Below are 21,988 nucleotides of genomic sequence, written 5' to 3'. Positions count from 1 at the left end.
ACTGTTTGAAATCAGCAAACAACACCGGTTGTCTTTTGGCAACCCGTTGCAGCGTTTCCACCACGGTTTGTGGCATCAAATCTGTTTTTCACCAACACATCTTGGCATTTCCCAATGCTGTTTGAGCCACAACACCTGGGTGTTTTTCACTGACACATCAAGGTATTATCCAGTGCTGTTTGTAGCCATGAAACCTATGTGTTTTTCACCAACGCATCACAGCAGTTTCCAGCACCTTTTGAGCCCGTTTTTTCCTGTCTGTGCCATCAGACGTGGGTGTTCTAAGCCAAAACATGATCAGCATTTGAGCCACCGAACCTGGTCGGTTTTTTACAACACATCCCAGCGCTCCCAGCAGCATTTAAGCCACTGTACCTGTTTTTTTTTCATCACATATCCCAGTGTTTCCCAGCGACATCTGATCCACAGAAACTGGGTGTATTTCACCAACCCCGCCCTGTTTTTCCAGCAGCTTTTGTGCCACCAAATGTGGGTGTTTTAAGCCAAAACAAGATCTTTCCTGAATCCTAACCATCACCAAGTGCTGTTTGTGCCTATCCCTAACCACACTTTCACCACAGCATTGTTGAGAAATGTTAAGTTTTAACGTATCAGCTACAAAATAATGTATAAATGTGGAGTATGTGTGGTTTGCAGAAATGTCTGATGCAAACATTGCAGCAAAATCTACCTTCTTCTCTGTTTACATTGTTGTAGGCATTGTGAAAAGGTCCAGACAGATACTTGGAGCATTTTGGTTCAATTATTTCAATATTTATACCTGGCTGTTTTTAACCAACACACCATAGCATTTCCCAGCAGCACTTGAGCCACGGTATATTTTTCCAGGGGCTTTGGTGCCGCCAAACGTGGGTGTTTTAAGCCTAACCTTGACCACACCTTCACCATAGTGTTGTTGAGAAACATAAAGTTTCAGTTTGTCCACTACAGAATAATGTACAAACGAATCCATGGGTCGCTGGATGTACATGCAAATCCATGGTTTACAGAGATGTTAAATACTTACATTTTTTGTTAGGTTGGTGTATGTGGTGGATAAAAATATCTTTCTCTGCTTACTTTGTTGGAGGCATAGTGAAGAGTTCTAGACAGATACTTTAAAATTTTGAGCATTTTGGTTTCTTTTTGAGGAAATGTATTTGTGCACTCCACATTCAGAACACTCCCAAAACTTCCACCTGCTGTTTATACTAAATTCTACCTTCACATTGGTAGAAATTGTTGTAGAGCCACTGTATGGGACTGCATTATATCTACAGCAATAAAAAGGTCACATATCAGCTCTAGAAGCTCTGAGGCGGTCTTAGCAGAAGAGGGAATCAGAGGACAAGACCGACGATTATACAGTACAATGAGCAAATGGGGATAGTTGACTGCTCTAAATAAGTGGGTCTTGACTCTGGACTTTAATAATGAGCGATCTGACTTGCTGAATGTGTGCCTGTTCCCAAAAGGCAGGGCACCCTCTGAGAGTGAGTGGGTGGTGCGGCTTTACTTTTGAGTTTAGAGAATAACAAGGACTGTTGCATTAGAGAGCGGAGAGCTGCGCCAGGTTTACAGATCAGGTAAATGTGTGATGCACTGAGGGCAGAGTTGTTTTCATGATTTTTTAAAAAGAACATTTGTGCTTTGAGAGCTCAGAGTTCTGGTATTCAGAGCCAATGAAGGCAAATCTACAGTGGGTCAGGGTCATGCGATCGTGTTTTCTGGTCCATGAGCTTCCAGGCTACTGAGTTCAGAATGAGTCGGATGTGTTATTTGAGTGTGGAGCAGGACAGCCCCGGAGTATTGAGCATTGCAGTAAACAGTTCTGGGAAACAAAAGCATAGAGCAGTTTTCTAGGTCAGTTAAAGGAGGGGAAAGGATTAATCCTGGAGGTATCTCAGAGGTGGAAAGAAGCTTTTATTTTCTTGATGTGTTCACCAAAGGAAAGCTCTGTATCTGAGACAATTTTACCAGAGTTTAACAGATTAATTTAGGGCAGCTATAGTCATTAAAATAAAAGTGAGGAAAATAGGATGTATGCTGCTAAGGATGTTCAAAGTATCTTTTAACGGAGTCTGCTTCTTATGTTGTTGTTACCGTGTCAGTGCTCTGTCAGAGCTAGCTGTTTCACTCCAGATTCCTTTAATGAGCCATTTAATAAACCTTGTTAACTCTTTAATAAGCCTGTCATTGAAAGTGGTTTCTCACAATAAACTCATATACCACTCCATAAATGCAACCATTGCTTTTTATGCAATCTAAAAAGCTGAACCCAGATTCACCCCTGCTGGTTGAATATCTCAAACATTAGCTTTTATTTCAATAAATGAAAATGAAAATAAAACCAGGGTATCAATGCTAATTCTTGGCATTAATTAGCTACCTCACAGCCATTAGAAGACATGAAGAAATGTATTTAGGGCTTGTGTTTTAGATTGAATGGAACAACATTTAAGAATAGGATGGAGATCAGCATAGTGCTTTGTAGAAGGGGAGGACTAGAAGAAGCACATGCACACTGCGATAGCACTGGATTGTGCTCGGCATTTAATAGCAAATCCCCCCAGTTCTGTACACTCGATAAAAGCTCTACTAGTCTTTGAAAAATAGTAATTTTCAAAATTTTTGGAAACGCATTCACCACATTAACTGCAGGCAACCTTGAATTTAACATCTGCAACCACAGTTATTCCTCCTGGGTAAGATACAAATGTGTGTACCAAATTTCATGGCAATCCATGAAATAGTTGTTGAGGTATTTCACTTAAAACCACAAATGTGAACCTGTTGGTGCTGCTGGAGGAAACGTCAAGGGACCACACCAGTCAGAGGGATACATCCTATAAGGACCCCATAGATGTACAGATATTTCTAGGGGTGTAAACCACAAGTTTCATTACAATGCAATATCAATATCAATCCTTTGAACAATGATATAATACGTGCTGACATCGCAAAGCGCGATTTAGATAAGATTCAACTCAGGGGCCTGCGAGCGATATAAGATATTACTAAATATCAGGCTGTTGTCATACACTGTTTAAACGTGCACCTACGTATACCTATGTGAAGTAATGTACCAGAATTGGTATATACGAGACCAGTGCACTGACGGAAATAAAGGAAAAAGTTGTACATAGAATGAAAGTCTGTGTAAGGGGGCAGGTTGATGTTGTGGATGGGTCAAACAAACACAGGACTTCTATCCACGAGACTGGTGTTTGTGTCCTGTGTGAAAGCAGGATGTGTGAACTTTGAGTGATTTTAAGGCATATATTGTCACTATGTCTCTCTTCCGAAACCTGACCTACGTTACTTTACTTGCCTAAACCTAACTTATGTAACTTAACTTGCCTTAAGCTAACCTTCTTAACTTTACATTAAGTGCGTACCTTTACATTAAGTACGGAACCTGACGATACCCACCCACATTTCTCTTCCTAAACCTAGCCTATGTAACTTTACTTTCCTGAGCCCAACTTAAGTAACTTTTCTTGCCTCAACTTAACATTCTTAACTTTACATTAAGTGCATATTTTTACATTAAGTATGTAGCCTGACAATGCCCAATCATTCTTCTCTTCCTAAACCTAACCAACGTTACTTTACTTTGCTGAACCCAACTTATGTAACTTTCCTTGCCTAAAATTACCATTCTTAACTTTATATTAGGTATGTAACTTTACATTAATAATGTAACCTGACGATGCCTAACCATGTTTCTCTTTCTAAACCTGACCTACATTACTTTACTTGCCTAAACCTAGCCTTCTTAACCTTATGTTAAGTACATAACTTGACATTATGTACATAACTTTATATTAAGTATGTAACCTGACGATGCCCAACCATGTTTCTCTTCCTAAACCCCACCTACGTGACTCTACTTTCCTAAACTTAACCTTCGTAACTTTACGTAGGTACATAACATGATGACTCCATTCATGGGCTACTAATCCATTACATATCATATGAACCATGGTACATGTACATGTGTTTTCATAAGATATCATACAACATGTTGTTCGATGATATGCCGAATATCCTCATTGTCTTTTTCTTGGCTGCTTGCCATTGTCTGCCTGACGTTAATCCACTTGCATTGTTTAAATTTTTAGGAAAAAGATGCGCTTGGACGGAAAGGGTAAAACAGACATGCCGTGGGAATTTCAAAATAAAGGCGTATCTTTAAGATGACGATAGGTGTTGATGTTTTCACTTTGCATCGATGATATTGGATCATTGATCACTGAATTGATGTTATCAGCCCAGACTGACATTTCATTACACCACCACATATTGCATTGGATGTGTGTAAATTCTGGCCTGCCGGTGTTGCTAAACAAGGAGTTCAAAGAGATCATTAAAGTTAATTAGGGTTCATCTTTTGAATTTCATTGCCATCCATACATACATTGCTGAAATTTCAGTCTGGACCAAGATGATGACCGACTGACCAACATTGCCACTCCTAGAGTCATGCTGCTAGCCTGATAAAAATCCTTGGAGAAACTTGTAAAACTGAGATGTTCCTAGACAGAGCACACTAGGCATCTCGCACTTTATGTAGTGTACATCCAGTGGTCCAATTACCCATCTCTGTTACATCAAGTGTCCCAGAAATGTGTGCTTCTTGTTCACCCTGAGGGTCACTCGTTCAGCCTTCACTTGGACCCCAATACGCCACATCTGCCTTAGTGTCCCACTATCGCAACAGTAGGGAAGCTAACTGCATGATCGGAGTGAAACTCGAATGTTAGGCCAATAACAAGGCACGTTGTTAAGAGTCGATTCTGACCACGACAGATTTCTGCAGCGCGTCACACCAAGACCCGGAATGTGGGTTATGATCTTGATGCTGATCTCTGGTAAGTAGGGGGATGTGTTTCTCTACTTAAAGCCCCCTTTCTCACTTACTATTGCTGATTTTCCTTTTGTCTTCCCTCCCCCTCCCTCAGAAGGTCTATGGAGTCGCATCTCATTCTGCATGTATGCAGTGTCACGGCACATTTACCTGTTTCATGGTGGGATTTGACAGGTCTGCTCTGATGAAATGGGAAGCGATTGAGGCTGTCACAGGAACTGTGCTCAAGTCTGCTTTGACAAAGATGTCAGCAATGGCCAGATCCCAGGATGGTCTCACAATCTCTGGGAGTAAACACTCTTTTAATATGTGAGATTTTCAGCACACAGCCATGTAAGGTAACTCAATCTCCACAAAGCCTGAGCAGTTCAAGGTCTTTTTAACAGAACAGATGGAGGTTTGTGTTGCTAAAATTTGAAGGTTAACTCCTGGATTCTGCATCAATCATGTCGACCTTGTTCAAAGACTTGCAAGGCCAATTAAGCCTTTATGAGAATGTTAAATCTGTCTTGCACTGTAGATTCTCAGCACCTTTTGATAAAAACATTCTCCTAAAATAGGGCTTATTTTTATTTCCTCTCACCTTACATGTCATTGTGTTCCCAAGCGTCACAGTATGATTCATGTGCAGGGTGAGAACAACTTGAAAGCAGAGCACAGTCCTTTCATTTATTGTGAAAACTGCAGCTACGTACAAAGTACAAGAACACTTGAAGACTTCAGTGCCCTGCAATCATATAACAATCAAGTGGCAGGAAGTGATTTTTTTGGATTAAGAGCAACCTATTGTATTTGCCCTAGTTTCAACATGTTCATTCTCTAAGCGCCAAGAAGATTAGCCTCCTGCAAGCATATATCCATGATGACAGAATACATTGGAGCAACTGATGGCTGTAGGATGGGACGTTTTTTACTTTTGCTGCCTCGTGTTATGAAACGTGCTGTTGTGTGACTGATAGGACACGTGTGTATCAAATTAAAATCTTCAGAGAAATCTGTGTTGTGTACTGAAAAACAGGCCCCCTTCCTCACGACATAATCTTCAACCATTTAATTCACTATCTCAATTATTACTGCTCAGTTACTTTAATGATGAATTAATTCTTCTTTACAAAGATTATACTGTACAACGAGATTAGGAGTGCTGTACGGTATATGATCACTTGCCATCTAGTCATTAAAACAAGCAAGTAAAAAACAGACAACATAATCATTGCCATTATCATCATTCGTATCGTATCGTATCGTATCATAAAATGGGAAATAAAATAGACTGTATCAAGCTGTTGCACTCATAATATTTAATAAATGTGTTCATATGTTTTCATTTTTTAGCCTGATGGCCCATGGGTAAAAACTGTTTTTGAAATGTATACGAAATATGTGACTTGAAAACAAATATGTGCAATTTTTTCCCGTTTTACGTTATTTTTTTGGCAAAAAATGTCAACATTGCTTGTTTTCAATACATTGCTTTTACATTTGTGTTTCCCGTACATGCACTTGTGTTTTTTGACTTTTTGACAAAGTGTTTCGGATATGCACTTCATTTGAAATGTCTCAGCCTCCATTATTCTCCACCCCAATCACTTAGCTACAACTTCAGCGCAGTACAGGGGTGTGGTACTTTGGTACGGCCCATTAGTATTTTATCTTTTTTTCAGTGAAAATGAAATAAAAATTACCATTCCTACTAAAATTGCAAAGCATATCTGTCAAAATAATCTCAATATGAATTTTTTTCCATATCATGCAGCCTTACTTTTTAGGTGTTGCCAGTAGTGCTGTCCTGAATATCAGTATCGGGGCATCAACGCTTCACTGAAAAATATTCCAAGCCTCAGGGGGTGGATGAGAGACATCAGGGCTGGCCCAGGGCACAGGCGGTATAGGTGACTGCTAAGGGCGCCGTCGTCCATCAGGGGAAAAAAAGAATTCAATATGTTTACTATTTTTACTAATACTGTTGCTGCTATTATTTTGAAAAATGACATTAAGAGACAAAAACATAACAACATAGCAGAGCATACTAAATTAATCGAGATGCCTTTTTTTGGTGGGTTCCTGCCACCCTCCGCCCCCATAGCTGGTTACACTACTACCTGCTGTCTGGGGGAGATGGACGTGTTATCTGACGTCATGTAAACCCCGAAACACGCTGTATTGTTATCATCAAATCAACGAACAGCTCATTGAGGTTGCATTGATTTACACTGAAAAGCATTCAAGCTCTATTCAGTGAATAAGTATTAGGCAAAGGTAAATTATAACGTTTTCATGATGTGTTCAATGTAATCTTGTAAAATGTAGCCTTTGGTGAGAAACTTAAATGAATATGCTTGAGGGGGAAATGTGTTGATGTTTTCTCAGCACAATAGTCTAGATATTAGAGAGATAATAGTGATGTATGATATTTAGAAAAAAGGGAAGTTTGCATGTTCTCCCTGTATCAGCGTGGGTTTTCTCCAGGTACTCCAGCTTCCTCCCACAGTCCAAAGACATGCAGGTTAATTGGTGACTCTAAATTGCCCGTAGGTGTGAATGTGAGTGTGAATGGTTGTGCGTCTCTATGCGTCAGCCCTGTGATAGTCTGGTGAGCTGTCCAGGGTGTACCCCACCTCTCGCCCAATGTCAGCTGGGATATTAAAGGTTGTTTCATAAATGTGTGTGATTGAATTTGTGCTCATTTAAAGGAAGGAAGGACTGAATAAATTTAAAGGCACCAGGGGAAGACTCACCTAGAGCACCAAATGTTCTCGGGCACTGAGAGACAAGCAGACATTTTTTAAAACATGAGTTTTCAATTGTTTCACCTAAACATGACAATTAGCCACTTTGTTAGCATACAGGTTGCAGCAACATTAGCCCTAATAGCTAGAAAAAAAGAACAGTTTTGCAAGATGACGATTCCAGATGCTTGAGTTTTTCGAGATCCTATTATGGGTGGTCAAACTTTTGGAGTAACAAAACAAGACCTGTCACTATAATTTAAATGTCCTTATCTGAGAATAACTAATAATTAATGTTTATGCACAGTGAATTATGCTGAGTTATTATTTCTTAATTTAAAATTTAGGACTTTGGGGGGAATGGTATAACAAATGGAGCATTTAAATACTAATTTAGACATTGATTATTACCATGGCAACAAACCAAGCTTCAAAACCATACACATCAGCCCTAGTTGCCAGTGAATAAAATCCACACAGCAATTACTTTACGTCCAAAGCATATGAGGCCGAGCCCTTAGTAGCCTGGTATAAAAACATAATTTTCAGGAGATGGTCGCACATTGTTCTTCTATATTTTGACCAAAAATGTCTTTTTTTCGTTCTCATTTCCTCCTTAAATGTGATCCATTTATGTTCACTTCCCTGAGAGCAGCTCCAAATACGCATAATTTAATCATGTGTCTTAGATTTTAAAAATGCATTATGTTTTCACTGGCTTAAATGGCTGCATAAACATGTTCCCAGCGACATATCCTTCATTTGTTTACCACTTTCTGATTCTAGGCTGATTATATTTATGGAACAAAATGTTAGCGTCTGAGACGCGGCACAATGGAAGTGCTAAAACATGTTTATGCCTCAGAGCTGCAGAGGCTGATGAACACCGGAGATAATTGGAGTTGGTATGGGATTCACAGCTCATTGCAAGTCTCGCACAGGTTACACTCCCAGCAGGAAAAGGTGAGCAGCACACGAGAAGCGAGGCAGGAGAGAATAATTGACAACCCGAGAGCAAGAAGGACTAGTAATTAGACTAGACATTAATCAAATCTTTGACTACTCATTACAAAGCCCAGAGTGTGAAGTTCAGGAGGGCCAAGTCGCATGAATAAACTGCCTCCAGGAAGCTGTCTGTATCATCTCCACACCTGCTAATCAAAGTGTTATCTCTGGTCTGCTGTGCACTGTCAAAAATGAGACATGGTAACGTATATCACACCTTTTCTGCACAATAAATTGGGGAGAAGGCTCTCTCACACAGTTTATCTTGTCAGGGGCACTAAATCAAGCTTGTCAAACCAGTCAGCTCGTGTAGATAAACAAAACATGAACATCAAGTCGGAACATCGAACAATAAGTTACTGTGCAGAAATTCAATATCCGGGACTCAGCCTCTTGTCTGGGTCACTGTGTCCTCAGGAAATTACTTAAAATGTGTTTTTGCAATATATTTGAAAAACAATATAGTTTTTAAATCAGTGGGAAAATTTTATTAACAATAATTCAAAGAAATACAAATAAAAAGCTTCCTGTAAAAACCACAGGAGATCAAATGACCGAAGCCGTGTCCTAAAATGTCCAGATCTGTTGAGCAAAACCAAATTAAAACATGATGACATTATTAAAATGTGATCTAATATTTAATGTTGAGAATTTAATGAACTCATTAATTTAAGATAAAAGGCTGCATTAATATTCTATCAGATATTAGACACAACCTTCCTGCCATTATCAGAGAAGCAGACAGTCGTTTTTTAACGTCTAGACTCATTTAGCCCAGTCTCCCGTACATCCTACCTTAACTGCCACCTAATCAGCTTTTCCTATCATCTTTCTCCTCATTTCCTTTCATTCTCCCGCTATACTTCAGCCCTGCGACTGGCTGCCTCTCTCCCCCGCTCCTCTTTACACTCTCATATGAGCAAAGGAGACATTTTTGCGTGTGTGTGACAAGCTTGTTCTTACTCTCGTTTCATAATCCCTATTTTTATCCGATTGTGCGTTCTTTTCAGCACTGCTGTGACAATGCTACAGTATTTACTGAGTGTTCAGTAATTGACCTCGACTTGGAAACATTAGGGACCCATTTAGTTATGGCATGTGGCACAATGACAGCAATTTCTACATTATTATCATGCAAATAAACACAGATAGTTTTACCCAATTCATTTTTTGATCCACTTATTAGGCAGACCAGTCCAGACCAGATGTATAGGAATCAAATTCTACAAAACTATTAATAATTGTTGTTTTTAATGTATGCTGTTTATATCAACAACTAAGACGACTCCATCAAAAGTAACCTGATTTGACCTGTCCATTAAAACTCCTCCACCTCAGCAATACAGACTGAAATATAATCTTAACTGCATGTTGATTTTGTAACAAAACCTATGACAAAAATTGTTCATCAACAACCTTTTTTCCACACTGAAGACGAGACATTGACAAGCTAAAAACAGATCTTTGATAATATAAGCTATGACAAAATGTAGGCCACGTTTTGTCTTTGGTGAAGAGTTGAGACTGAGGATGCAAAGATAATGAGTTGTTATATGTCGGCATATCTGCTATTGGGAGAAAATCCAATATCGTGCATCTCTAGCTGGGACAGAACTAAAGTGTTAGTATTGGTAATCGGACATTCAAAATAAGAGGATATGTATAGATAATGTTTTAAACCAGGAAGTTGAGAACGGCTGTGTTTGCAATTATTTCTAATGCTTTATGAGTGGCATGAGATTGGAGTGCCAATGGGTTGGTAAACACAATAAAAAGTCGGCTTCATGATGTTTCACTGCCCCGCAAAACACTCATTCTGGAGCAGCATCAGCCTTTACACATAAAATATTTGTATGTGGGGCCCATGCGGGTGGTAAATGGGCTGAAAAATGGACCCTATATTGGACTGTCTATCTGTTCCATATTGGCCCAATGCCGATTGCCCACATGGATGGGTTTGCCCAAGTGGGCCCAACATGGGTCATGCTGGGGTTACCTGAGTACAAGATGGGCATGGGTCTGAAATGGGCAAATGATTTGGGGCCCACTTGGGTAAACCCACCCACATGACATGGGGCCAATATGAAACCTGTGGACATTCCTATATAGGGCCCATTTTTCAGCCCATTTACCACCCACATGGGCCCCACATACAAATGTTGGCTGTTGGCAGGTAGCTCAACTCGTTCTCCGCTGAACCACAGCTGGGCAAATAGCTATGTATTTTTTATACAACTATGTCTCAATAAACTTTTAACAACTGATACAACCAGTCACCTTGATTAAAATTTCTGATATCTGTATTAGCCTTTTGGTTGACTAAAACTCGACTAAAACTGCCCCTGACTAAGGATTTTCCTAGTTGACCAATAGTCATCATTTAGGGCCATTAGTCGACTAGTCGTCTGCATGTTTATGATATTAATTTAATTATTAAATGATATATTTTGGGCGGGGCAACACAATGGTTTGAGTTGAAGGTGTGAGAAAGAATAGTATCAGTAACATTGTTAACACTGTGCTACATTACAGAGAAATACAAAACCGTACTAATGAACCTTCATTAATATAGGCCTATATTTTATCTACAAGTGCACGTCACACACTGAGCGAGCCGCCTGTTAATGACGCTGTGGGCTAATGGGCATGTAGCTACTTCCATGTTTCAGATGATACGTCATGTTTGTAGTCGACCAATGAAGATGAGTTTACATATCACCTTGGGTTCGTCCTTCACCTTCTCAAAATGATCCCACACTTTGGATTTCCTGCCCGACATGTTATTAACTAGCCTGTGGAATAACCGCAGGTACCAGCCCTGGAAATTAACCTGACTCCTGTCTGACTGCTGAGCGTGGCCACTTCCTGCGTCTGTCCTTTCAAATTAAATTCCCACATGGTCCAGTCATATAGGTTTTGATTCATTTTGACAAGGCGCAGCTCCTAATAGAGTTTCATGTTTTTGGGATTTTTTTCTGCAACCAAGTGACAAATGAAATCTTGCCAGCTAATGACCTCTCTGGTTGACTAAAGTTTGGTCTACTACTGGGGGCAGCCCTCCTAAAACTTAAAAGTGTTTTCATCTAAAGACTAAGACTGAAACTAAAACAGCTGCCGAAATTGCATTGCCTAACTGTGCACTTTGAAGCTTTGAGTATGTGAAAGCATACTGGACGTGTGTCCATTGGCATGTTATTTTCTAATACATTTTACAAGGCGAATGTGTCTGCAAACAGTTGCTTATTCACACATCCAGCAGACACAGCAACATTAGCATTCATTTGGAATAATGTTTGTGTTTACCAGAAAAATTCAAGTCCAACATTCACTTTCCTTTTTATTTGGCTCCTTGGTTGCTAAATGCTCCACTGTGATCCCCAGCTAGTCGCTAAGTTTGTCTGTCTGCCATTTGGTGCTGCATGTGCAGGAAGTGTACAGTGTGTTTATCACAGCTTTGTAGCTGAAAACAGCTGCCTGCTGCGTCTGGAAATGACAGTGATAAGAGCTGTGAGAGAGAGAGAGAACCAAAACAGTAAAGCTGCAGGCCAGATACCAAAAACAATGAGCTGAAAGATGCTCTGCAGAACTGACGGGGGGGTGGAGTCAGGGTTTGTCACTACGAGTGACCCCTTTAACAATACACATAGGCATGTGATTCGTTGTTAATCTAAAAATATTGATTGTAGCAGCTGCAAGCAGCCCACTTCTAATCCATCTAGGGACAATGTGGCATGTCGGTCTCTGCACTTTCTAATAAAGACAGGATGCCAAAAATATGTATATACTAGTCACAGGCATAAAAAAGGCATCAGCATTGTATTTAAGAAGAATCATTGTGTATTCAGGATTCTATTTGTAACAGGTGCCATAAATGTGTTTTAAAATGCCATTTAAATTACAGTTGTTTGCTACAGTGAATCCATTCATGATCCTCGCTGCTATAAAAAAGACATTTGAAAACTACTGTTGGGTAGAGGCTCCGCTGTGTCTCCTCTGTCAAGGAGAAATCAATCACCCGGTCCCTGGAGGAATACCAGCTGGCATTTGAACTGATTGTGCCATTTGGCCTTGTGTGGAGATTGACTATGCTTTCCCTCATTCCTGTCTTTCAATCTTCAAATGAATTCCTTGTGTTTACAGGAGATTTCTGCCCAAAGGAAACAAACGAATGACGGCCTCGCCCAACTGTGCCAAGCACACGACTGTCTGTTTATTCATCACTGGGTGTTTTACACTGATTGGGATGAGATTTGGCAATGTTGTTGGATCTCATAAAGAAAAGGCGAGAAGAATTAAGTGCGCACAAGAGTATAACTGTGGTAATGGAAAGTTAAATGGTCCAGGACCTCTCTGTGCCAGGACAAACTTTTCTGTAGTGTTGCTGGAAAGTTTTGGTCTAAGACACACAGGACAAAGAACAATGAATCACCATACAGTGTGCGACCTAGTGCCTGTGTGTGTGTTCATCATTCTTCTTGTGACCTGGAAAGTCCTTTGTTGTCTGCACTGGGCATGTAATCAAATGACCAAACTAAATGTAGTGTATAATTTGTGTAAAAGCAGATAAATTACTTTTCAAACTTCATAAGAAAGTAAATGCAAATCATTACTTCTACCCTTGAAAAAACTTTTAGTATCTTTAAAAATTAAGCACTCACACATTCATCGTTTTTCATTCATTTTCGTAACTGCTTATCCTGTTAGGGGTCACTGGGTGCTGGAGCCTATCCCAGCTGCCTCTGGGCGAGAGGCGGGGTTCACCCTGGACAGGCCGCCAGACTATCACAGGGCTGACACATAGAGACAGACAACCATTCACACTCACATTCTCACCTACGGACAATTTAGAGTCACCAATTAACCTGCATGTCTTTGGACTGTGGGAGGAAAACAGAGAAAAAGGACTGTGGCATTCGCTTTTGCTCAAGAGCTAGAAAACCTACAACTACCAGAATGCACTGCCACTAAACGCTCCCACTGGTGGGTGACATAATGTGAGCTTGGCTGTTTTTCCGCAGGAAACAATATGGCGGCCGTCTGGTAACAAATAATCTCTTAGAGTTAAACAGTGAGATAAAATGTGTTTCTGAAAACAACTGCGAGAAATAGGTGACGCAGTAACAGAATCTTGGTTCATATTTGATCAACGCTACTTAGTTTCACTGTTTGAGCTTCAGTTTTTCTCAGTTTGCCTCTGTTTACACGACACAGGAGACAGTATGGCGCACCCTTCCTGTTCAGAAACAAGTACTTTAGCTAAAAGTGCACTAAAATTTGTTTCCGAATACATTCTAGGTGAGAAATAGGCAATGCAGTAACAGAATCTTGGTTTATATTTGATCAGTGCTGCCTAGTTTTACAGCTTGATCTGAGTTTGAGAGGAAAGGAGAGAGGCGTCTTTCTCTCTTGATTTGTTTCTATACTGTTTGTGTTCGTGGTGGTGACAGGCGTCCAAAAATGAGGAAGTACAACTTGTAGGCCAGGAGCCAAGTCCAGCCCTCATGATGTTTTTTTTGGGGGGGGTGTTGTGTATGATACTTTGAAATAAAATGGCAGCAAGCCCCTTTGTGTCAGGATACTCCTTGCCAAATTTCATACTTGTAAGATTACTTATGCCGTTGTAGTGCCCTAATATTTGCATTTACATCATTTCGCCAGAAACATGTCCCAGAAAAGGGGTTTTGGGCCCTGTGAGACCAAAGGGCTCCAAGTTGGGGGCGCTCGTTATCAACTTGTGATGGCCAAGGTAAAGGCCAACGGGAACAAATAATGGAAAAAAAGGTAGCAGAGGGCTGGGCCTGGCTCCCGGCCTATTGTAGTGTGAGCAACAGCCCAAAATCCAAAATCAGCCAGATATCACAAATGAGCAGGGAGATCTGTGCACTGGCAAAATGGAGGGAAGTATAACATAGTTAATTTACAAATACTACTCATATGACACAAAGATGGTTGACAATTGGCAAAGTATCTCTTTAGGTATTTTTAACTCAATATTGTACTGCCAAGTCACAAAAGTTCCATTAAAAGTCATTATAAACTTGGAGGGAATCAAACTGAAGAAAGATGCCAAATTGGCTGCAGCCGCAGGAGGGCAGAGCTCCATGGACACAGAGGTGACACAGATGATGTTATTTTTGGTTAAAGTGAAGACCAATGGATGCAACTCTCTTGTATTGCAACATGGCGTTGTGTGTGTTACACTGTGCAGTTTGCAAGAAGCATACAGGCTTTCTTTTTGCTTTAACAAGCGTGTCTGTAGGGTGCAGCTACTGTTATATTTGTCTCTGTGTCGGCTGCCTTGGTAATGCTGTATTCTGCTGTTATAGTGGCAGATTATATCATGTATGTAGCCTTAAAATGCATGCTGCACCCACCGCATCGTCCATGGATCTGTTTATCTATTTATTGTTTTATACTAATTGTTCATTTAAATTTACGGAAGTCTTTGCCTCATTTCTGGTTAACTGTAGTAAGGCCAGATATTGCTTCACTAGTCTATATGTTGGCATGTCAAATGTACTTTATTTTGAAGTCTGAATGTGTTCCTTAATCTAACAGTTGTACAGCATCATTTCACAATTTGAGATTTCTTTAAAGTTAACTGTACTTTTACTTGACTGTAATATTTATATCTCTCTTCCCATCCCTGTTTTTTATTATTAAATGTTCAGAGATTGTAGAGACCTTCGACATTACTGAACAGAGACAAATAAAATGTGGAGCATAACTCCAAAAAAAGAAGAAAGTGGTTGAGGGAATCGTGTGTTTGTCACACTCCTGCTTTTATCTGTCTATGAAGCTCTCTGTGGGCTTTATTAAGAGCACTGTTATGAGGACAGATGCAGTGTAATTGTTTCATGGTACTGCACGCAGGCTGCCAGGAGGTCAATCACATCAATTAACAGACGTCCACCCTGTGCTGTTTAGAGGAGCCCTGTTGATGTGTTGAGTGGAAGCCATACACCTCTCCCGCTGAGGATGATGGCTTCCTGTTGTTAAAGCCACTGAGAAATGACTTTATCAGTTTTTCACTCGGGGAGAAGCCAGTTACAGCTCACTGGTGAGCGGTGCGGCACGCAAGCCCTTTCACCTTACGAGCAAAAAGCACAAAGTGTAGGAGGGAGAAACACATACAGCGTGCTTTTATTGATCACCAGTAATGTGTAGTGTTGCGTGGGATACAGACAGCTTATTTCCATCTCACTCTGTTTCAGACAGCTGCGTTCAGTCTGCACAGCCGCTGCACGCAGCTGATGAGGAAAGTCTGTTGCTAGGACACCAAGTCCTATTGAATGAATAATGCGAAATAAATTCCTTTTGACTGGCTACTTCCTGCTTTCAGTTTATTTTATTTAGTTTTTCATGTGTTGGTGACAACACAAAGACTTTGTTGCATATTAATAAAACATGAAACAGATGCAATACAAGGTTTCTCGCCAAGGCTCATTTGTGTCTCAGTCCGTGGTGAAGCCTAAAATATAAACACTACATTGTTAGAGTAGTAATTACATGATACAGGGACACTTAGCTTCAAAAGAGCACAATATATTTTACAATAACTGTGGTATATTTGTGTGTGAGTGTGTATCCTGTTGACAGATGGTGAAGCATGGCACACACCTGTGTATCTCTGATTAAAAACCATGACTGAGTGAAAGCAACTCCACATACGGCTGCCAAGCAATTATTCCACAGCAAATCTTTTGTGTTCTTTGTTTGATATCATTCATTTTTTTGTTGTGTTTACTATGTAAGAAAAACATAGTTGGATTTTCTTCTTTTTGGATTCTCATAGCTTTTCTTTTTTTCTTTTCTTTTATCCCTTCATGGTGTCTTTTTCAAAACAAAAACAAAACACAATGACCAAAGAGATATCCATTAAATGTCTCATTAAGTCAGGGACTGAGGGTGCTTGCTCCATTTAGTTCGGTTCAATAGAACTCAGGCTTATTTGCCCCCTAAGTGCAGTTCGTTTGGGCAGGTGTGAACACAGCAATTGCACTCAGGTGTGCACCAAAACAACCGGACCAAGACCTTCTTGAAGAGGTGGTCTCAGTTGGTTACAAACGAACTCTGGTGCATTTTTTTGTACTGAGAACGTGTTCCAACCTCGTTTCAAATCAACTGTAGTCGCATTATTGTTTGGGTTAAACATGAGCATGTTACAGTCCTGGAGGATTATTAATGTGCACCTCCTCCTGTACTGCCTTAATATGCACATTCAGCACATCCAATGCATCAAAACATTGTTTTCTAGTTGGAGCCGCGCCTCGTTTTCAAACTGTATGGTTTGACTAAAATGAACAATGACAGCAACATAGTCCACGATGAGCGGCGCTAAAATCAACCTGCGTAGTTGTTCCTCCATTGTGACATTAGAAAGTGTCACATTTATCTTGCAAGTGTACTCTTCTTCAATGTTTTGTTTACTTCCTGGATTTTTCCCGTATTGAAATTCTGACCAATCAAGAGCAGCTTTTTCGCACAAGGCGTTTTATCTGGCCTGCTTGTAAATGCTGCCGTGAGAACACGAACCATCTCTAGGCAATTATGCAACTTTGTAATAAAAATTAGTCCCTGATTGGGGCCAAAGCAAGACAACTCTCGGTCTGAAAGCAGCCTGAGCCTGCACAATACCAGGGCCTTGGAACTGGCTCACCTAAATGGCATATAGCCATCAATAATACTATTAATGCCATCTGTCCTTGTCCTGCTTTGACAAGTCAAAATATCTGTCCTGAGAGGGGTCTATCAATGTCAAAGGGTTAAATATTACAACCACGGATTACCTCTGCGTGACCAGTGCCATGTCCAAACTCTGAAAACTCTTATCTTGCAATTGAATCTGTTGCACTCTGTTCTCCTCAGGAATACACCATCGATGTCTTCTTCCGTCAGAGTTGGAGCGACGAAAGGCTGAAGTTTGATGGGCCCATGCAAGTTTTACCCCTCAACAACCTCCTGGCCAGTAAGATCTGGACTCCTGATACGTTTTTCCACAACGGAAAGAAATCGGTGGCCCACAACATGACGACTCCAAACAAACTACTACGACTAGTCGACAATGGCACGCTTCTCTACACCATGAGGTGAGCCACTTTGAAATTAATGACACTCTTTTGTTGAGTACTGTACTTTAACAAGACAAAGAGTCAACAGCAATGCTAGCAGCTCTGGTGTGCCAAAAAATATTCTACAATTTCTACAATCAGGCTTTCACTTCACCATCTGCTACACCAATTTCCTGTCTCCAAAACATTCGTAAGCATGGGTCAAACTTTCTCCCATTAAGTCTGTTGCACGGGTGACGACTCTAGTGACAGTTCTCTCTGACCAGTCAGTGGTCTGCACTGTTTTAACTCCACCTTCTTCTCGACCAAGATGGTACCAAAAAAGAAGTACCAGGTTCAAAGTACTATACAAATTTTTCACTAATGGAAAACCAAAAACAATGTCTCGAGTCAAGCCATGACATACACCGATCAGCCAAAACATTAAAACGTCTGACAAGTAAAGTGAATAACAATCATCATCTTGTTACAATGCAATGTTCTATTGGGAAATCTTGGGTTCTGACATTCATGTGGTTGCCACCTGCGCCATGCCACACCACAAAAACGTCTCAGGAATGGCCTGAGGAACTTGAGAAAGAGCTCAAGGCGTCAACCTGGCCTCCAAATTCCCCAGATCCCAATCTGATCAAACATCTGTGGAACTTGCTGGTACCCCACCTCAGAACTCAAGGGACTCAAAAGATCTGAAGCCAGCGCCCTGGTGCCAGACACCAAGGAAGACCCTCCAGAGGTCTTTTGTCCATGCCGTAACAGGTCAGGGCCAAGTCCGGTCCAAGGAGGACCCACTGTGGTATAGGGTACCTCTGGGGTACCAACACATCCCTCAAATGTTCAATCAGATTGGTATTTGGGGAATTGGAGGCCAGGTTGATGCCTTGAGCTCTTTGTCCCATTCCTTGGTTCATTCCTGAGCAGTTTTTGTGGTGTCGCATGGTGCATTATCCTGTAGGGGGGGGTCACTGTCATTGACAAGTTCTGTTGCCATGAGGGGGTTTATTTTTCTGCAACGGTGTTTGGGTGGGTGGAGCATGTCAAGTAGTTTCCAAATGAATGCCAGGAACCAAGGTTTCCCTGCAGAACACTGCACCGTAACAAGATGATCAATGTTATTCACTTCACCCACCAATGGTTTTAATGTTGTGGCTGATCGGTGTACCATGCAATGAAAATGCAACATAACTTGCACCAACATACTGATGTTAAGTAGGTATAATGTTAGCCCTATTCACCATCTTTGTTTAGCATGTTGGCACGCTATCATTTGCTACTGAGCACTAAACGTACATGTACAAACAAATCTTTGACACAGACTCTTCATACTGAACTGACTATACTGAGTCACATAGTCACTGACTGAAGCGGTGGCTTTTAGCACTGAAGCTCCTCACTGGTGACTGAAAGCACAGTTTATTAATTAAAAGCTTAATGAAAGACCACCAATGTCATAGAAACAGTCATGATGTGAAAGCTCTGATGCAAATAGTGTTCTTGTGAGCCTTTAACCTTTAACAGTGCTTGTCTAGTTTTGCACTAAAATCAACATAAAAGCTTAAACGAGCCACACAAACAGCTTAACTGTGTAATGAAAGGTGATGCATTGAACAGTGATACAATGCGTTACTTTAGAAAAAGCAAATGAGTCACTGACTATATTAACCTATGAACTGTAGTCAACAAAATGATTCAAAACAGCAAAGAGATTTGTTATTTCCAGATTTATTTGGAATGCCATTAGTTTAGTCGCCATCAGCAAAGCACTGGACAAATTAAAAATATTTACTTGCTAATGGTGTTACGTGAGAGGTCAGGATTTCACCAAATTTATTCCGAGTCATCCTGAGTGAGACATGAATATTTGTACCAAATTTTAATGATAATCCATCCAATAGATGCTGAGACATTTCACTTAAAACCACATATATCAGATGGTGCTGGATGAAAAGTTCAGGGATTTAGACTGAAGTTGCGGGGAGCGTCTTGCAGCAGCTATCTAAATCACTTCATCTGTCTGAGTGTCAGATAACTGACTTTCAGCCAGTCTTGGCCGCAGATGATTCACACTCAATGAATAATTACTTGATCAGAGAGTGCCATTGTGCGTATGTCATGCTTAAAATACACCGTAAATAGCATCACAGTCACTGAGTGCCATTATCTACACGACTGGTGCAAAAATGATTCATTGTGGGCGGTTTTCAACCCATCTAATCACTGAATCTGTCAATCAGCCTTCCCCACAGCTTTGCCTTGAAAAGAAGTACTTTTGCGATGCTCGACCCCAAGGTCAGTATTGATTTTCAAGGGTGAAAGTAAAAATTGTGAAAGAACTTTATTTTGTTGTCCCACATGAGTGGAATTGTGTTGTGGTAGCAGTTCTGTCAAGGCCGAGAAAGACATCTGAGCTCTAATGGAGTATTACAAGGACTGTTGTGTTTACATAACCAAGTAAATGTGTTGGTAAGACGAAGAAGCGAGGTATGATAAACCTCTGTCAGACAAAAGCAAAAACCATCTTTGGAACCAGCTTATTGGTCATCACATATCCAGTTTAAAGCTAGTTGCTATCTTTTGTGTTGCATTTGCAGCGGAGTTTCTTCAGATCCTGTGGTTTATTATTGGTACTAACAGCTACAAATTATTCTCTTTGACGGTTTCTATTTAATCTGACACCATTAAAAATAAAAATGAATACTTAGGCTAATATACCACTAACATTCTTCAAGTACTTGCAAGGATGTTTTAAGTGTTCAATGCCGTAATGACCTTAACTTCATAACAAGAGCACTGGCTGATTAATTGAAGCAGCAATTTGACTATATCGATGGGTGACACTCCAAAAGAGAGACTAATAACTTTGCCAGGTATTAGGCTTTAGCATATAAATCCATCTATTTCATAGGAAGTTTATTGTAAATTGGTTCACAACAGTACATTGTGTTCATTTACGCTCCTCACTAAACAACTGCCTCGATCCAATTAATCAGCACATCTACAGCATCTGCGAAGGTCTTCGCTCTGCAGGACTGCATCATTATTTTTGCATTGAGGGAGTTGGTATTGTATCACCAGCGCTGCTGTTTTTGTGACAGCATTTATCACTCACTCTCAGTTCACCTCAAACTATATGTGTTTACTGAAGCAATTCTGTTCCCCTGATAGAGAATATTAATCTATGAAAAATAATGTATCAAAGGCGGTGGTTTATGGCTTTGGTAAAAACTTTTTGCAAGATTTTTTCATTCTTAAATCCCCATATTGGACCAAACAGCTTACGAACCACAGCAACAGTTGGTGTGATGCTGCCTTAAAGCATACACATGGTTTCAGAACATACGTTGTGTTATGTCAGTATATAAAAACTAATTGTAATAGCTCTGCACTTTATATTTTATAATCTATCTTGCTTTTTAACCATGTTAGCGCATGGCTACAGTGGTGGCAATGTATGGAGCCTTTAAAGTCCTCCGACCACTCAAAGCACTTTTACACTACATCGCACAATTACTCATTCACACACACATTAACACACAGATGGCCCCAAAGCTACCATAATAGGTGCCACCTGTTCATCAGTTAAACAGTTACATAGATAGACGGATGTATGTATGTATGTATGTATGTATGTATGGATGTATGGATAACACACTCGCATATGCTCATCACATCATTCTTATGACCACATACTTCATATCTATAGTTTTAAGATATATTATAAATACTGTACTGCAATTCCACTTTGGCAAGTGGACTGAAGGAGCAGGGGATCAAACAGCCGGTCCTCAGCTTAATGGACGACCTGAGTTACTAGAGTGCCCCATCGCCTCTCAAGGAATGGCAATGTTGGTCTGTCCTGGCTGAAATATCTCAACAACTACTGGATGGATTGCCATTATATTTAGTACACATATTCATGCCCCCCTGAGGATGAACTGTTGTGATTTACTGATCCCATAATAACTTTTCATCCAGCATCACCATCAGGCTTCAGTTTATAACCAAACGCCTGTAAAAAGTAAATCCCATCAATTTCAGATGTACTGTGTTTATTGCTAAGTAGCAAATGTTAGCATGCTTACACGCTAAACTAAGACAGTGAACATGGTAAATGTTATGCCTGCTAAACATTAGCGTGTTAGCATGCTGCTTTGAGCACCTCAAGCACTTATGTGCCTGAGTACAAGCAGCTAGCGTGGCTGCAGACTTGTTGTCTTTACACTTCATTTAAAGTTTTCTCTCTGCACAGAGACGGCTTGTGTTTTTCTCTTTGATCAAAGTATTTCAAGTTGTCTGTATTTTTTTTATTTATTTCG

The 21,988-nt window shown here is 40.3% G+C and overlaps 2 protein-coding genes across 4 annotated transcripts in view; one reads left to right on the top strand and one right to left on the bottom strand.

Moving 5' to 3' along the window:
- gabrb4 (gamma-aminobutyric acid type A receptor subunit beta4) overlaps positions 1-21,988 on the bottom strand; it is a 344,554-nt gene that overhangs the window by 275,228 nt on the left and 47,338 nt on the right. The window lies entirely within an intron of this gene.
- Positions 1-21,988, top strand: part of gabra3 (gamma-aminobutyric acid type A receptor subunit alpha3) — a 148,831-nt gene that overhangs the window by 95,867 nt on the left and 30,976 nt on the right. For all 3 annotated transcript variants that reach the window (XM_050034415.1, XM_050034423.1, XM_050034407.1), the window contains one exon: positions 17,473-17,693. In XM_050034415.1, coding sequence (XP_049890372.1) covers positions 17,473-17,693 — 221 coding nt within the window. The remainder of the gene's footprint in view (positions 1-17,472; positions 17,694-21,988) is intronic.

Source organism: Epinephelus moara, chromosome 3 (assembly GCF_006386435.1).
Source record: "Epinephelus moara isolate mb chromosome 3, YSFRI_EMoa_1.0, whole genome shotgun sequence".
NCBI classification, from domain to species: Eukaryota; Metazoa; Chordata; class Actinopteri; order Perciformes; family Serranidae; genus Epinephelus; species Epinephelus moara.
Note: the sequence above shows the minus strand (reverse complement) of the source record. Positions and strands in the feature narration are given on the sequence as shown.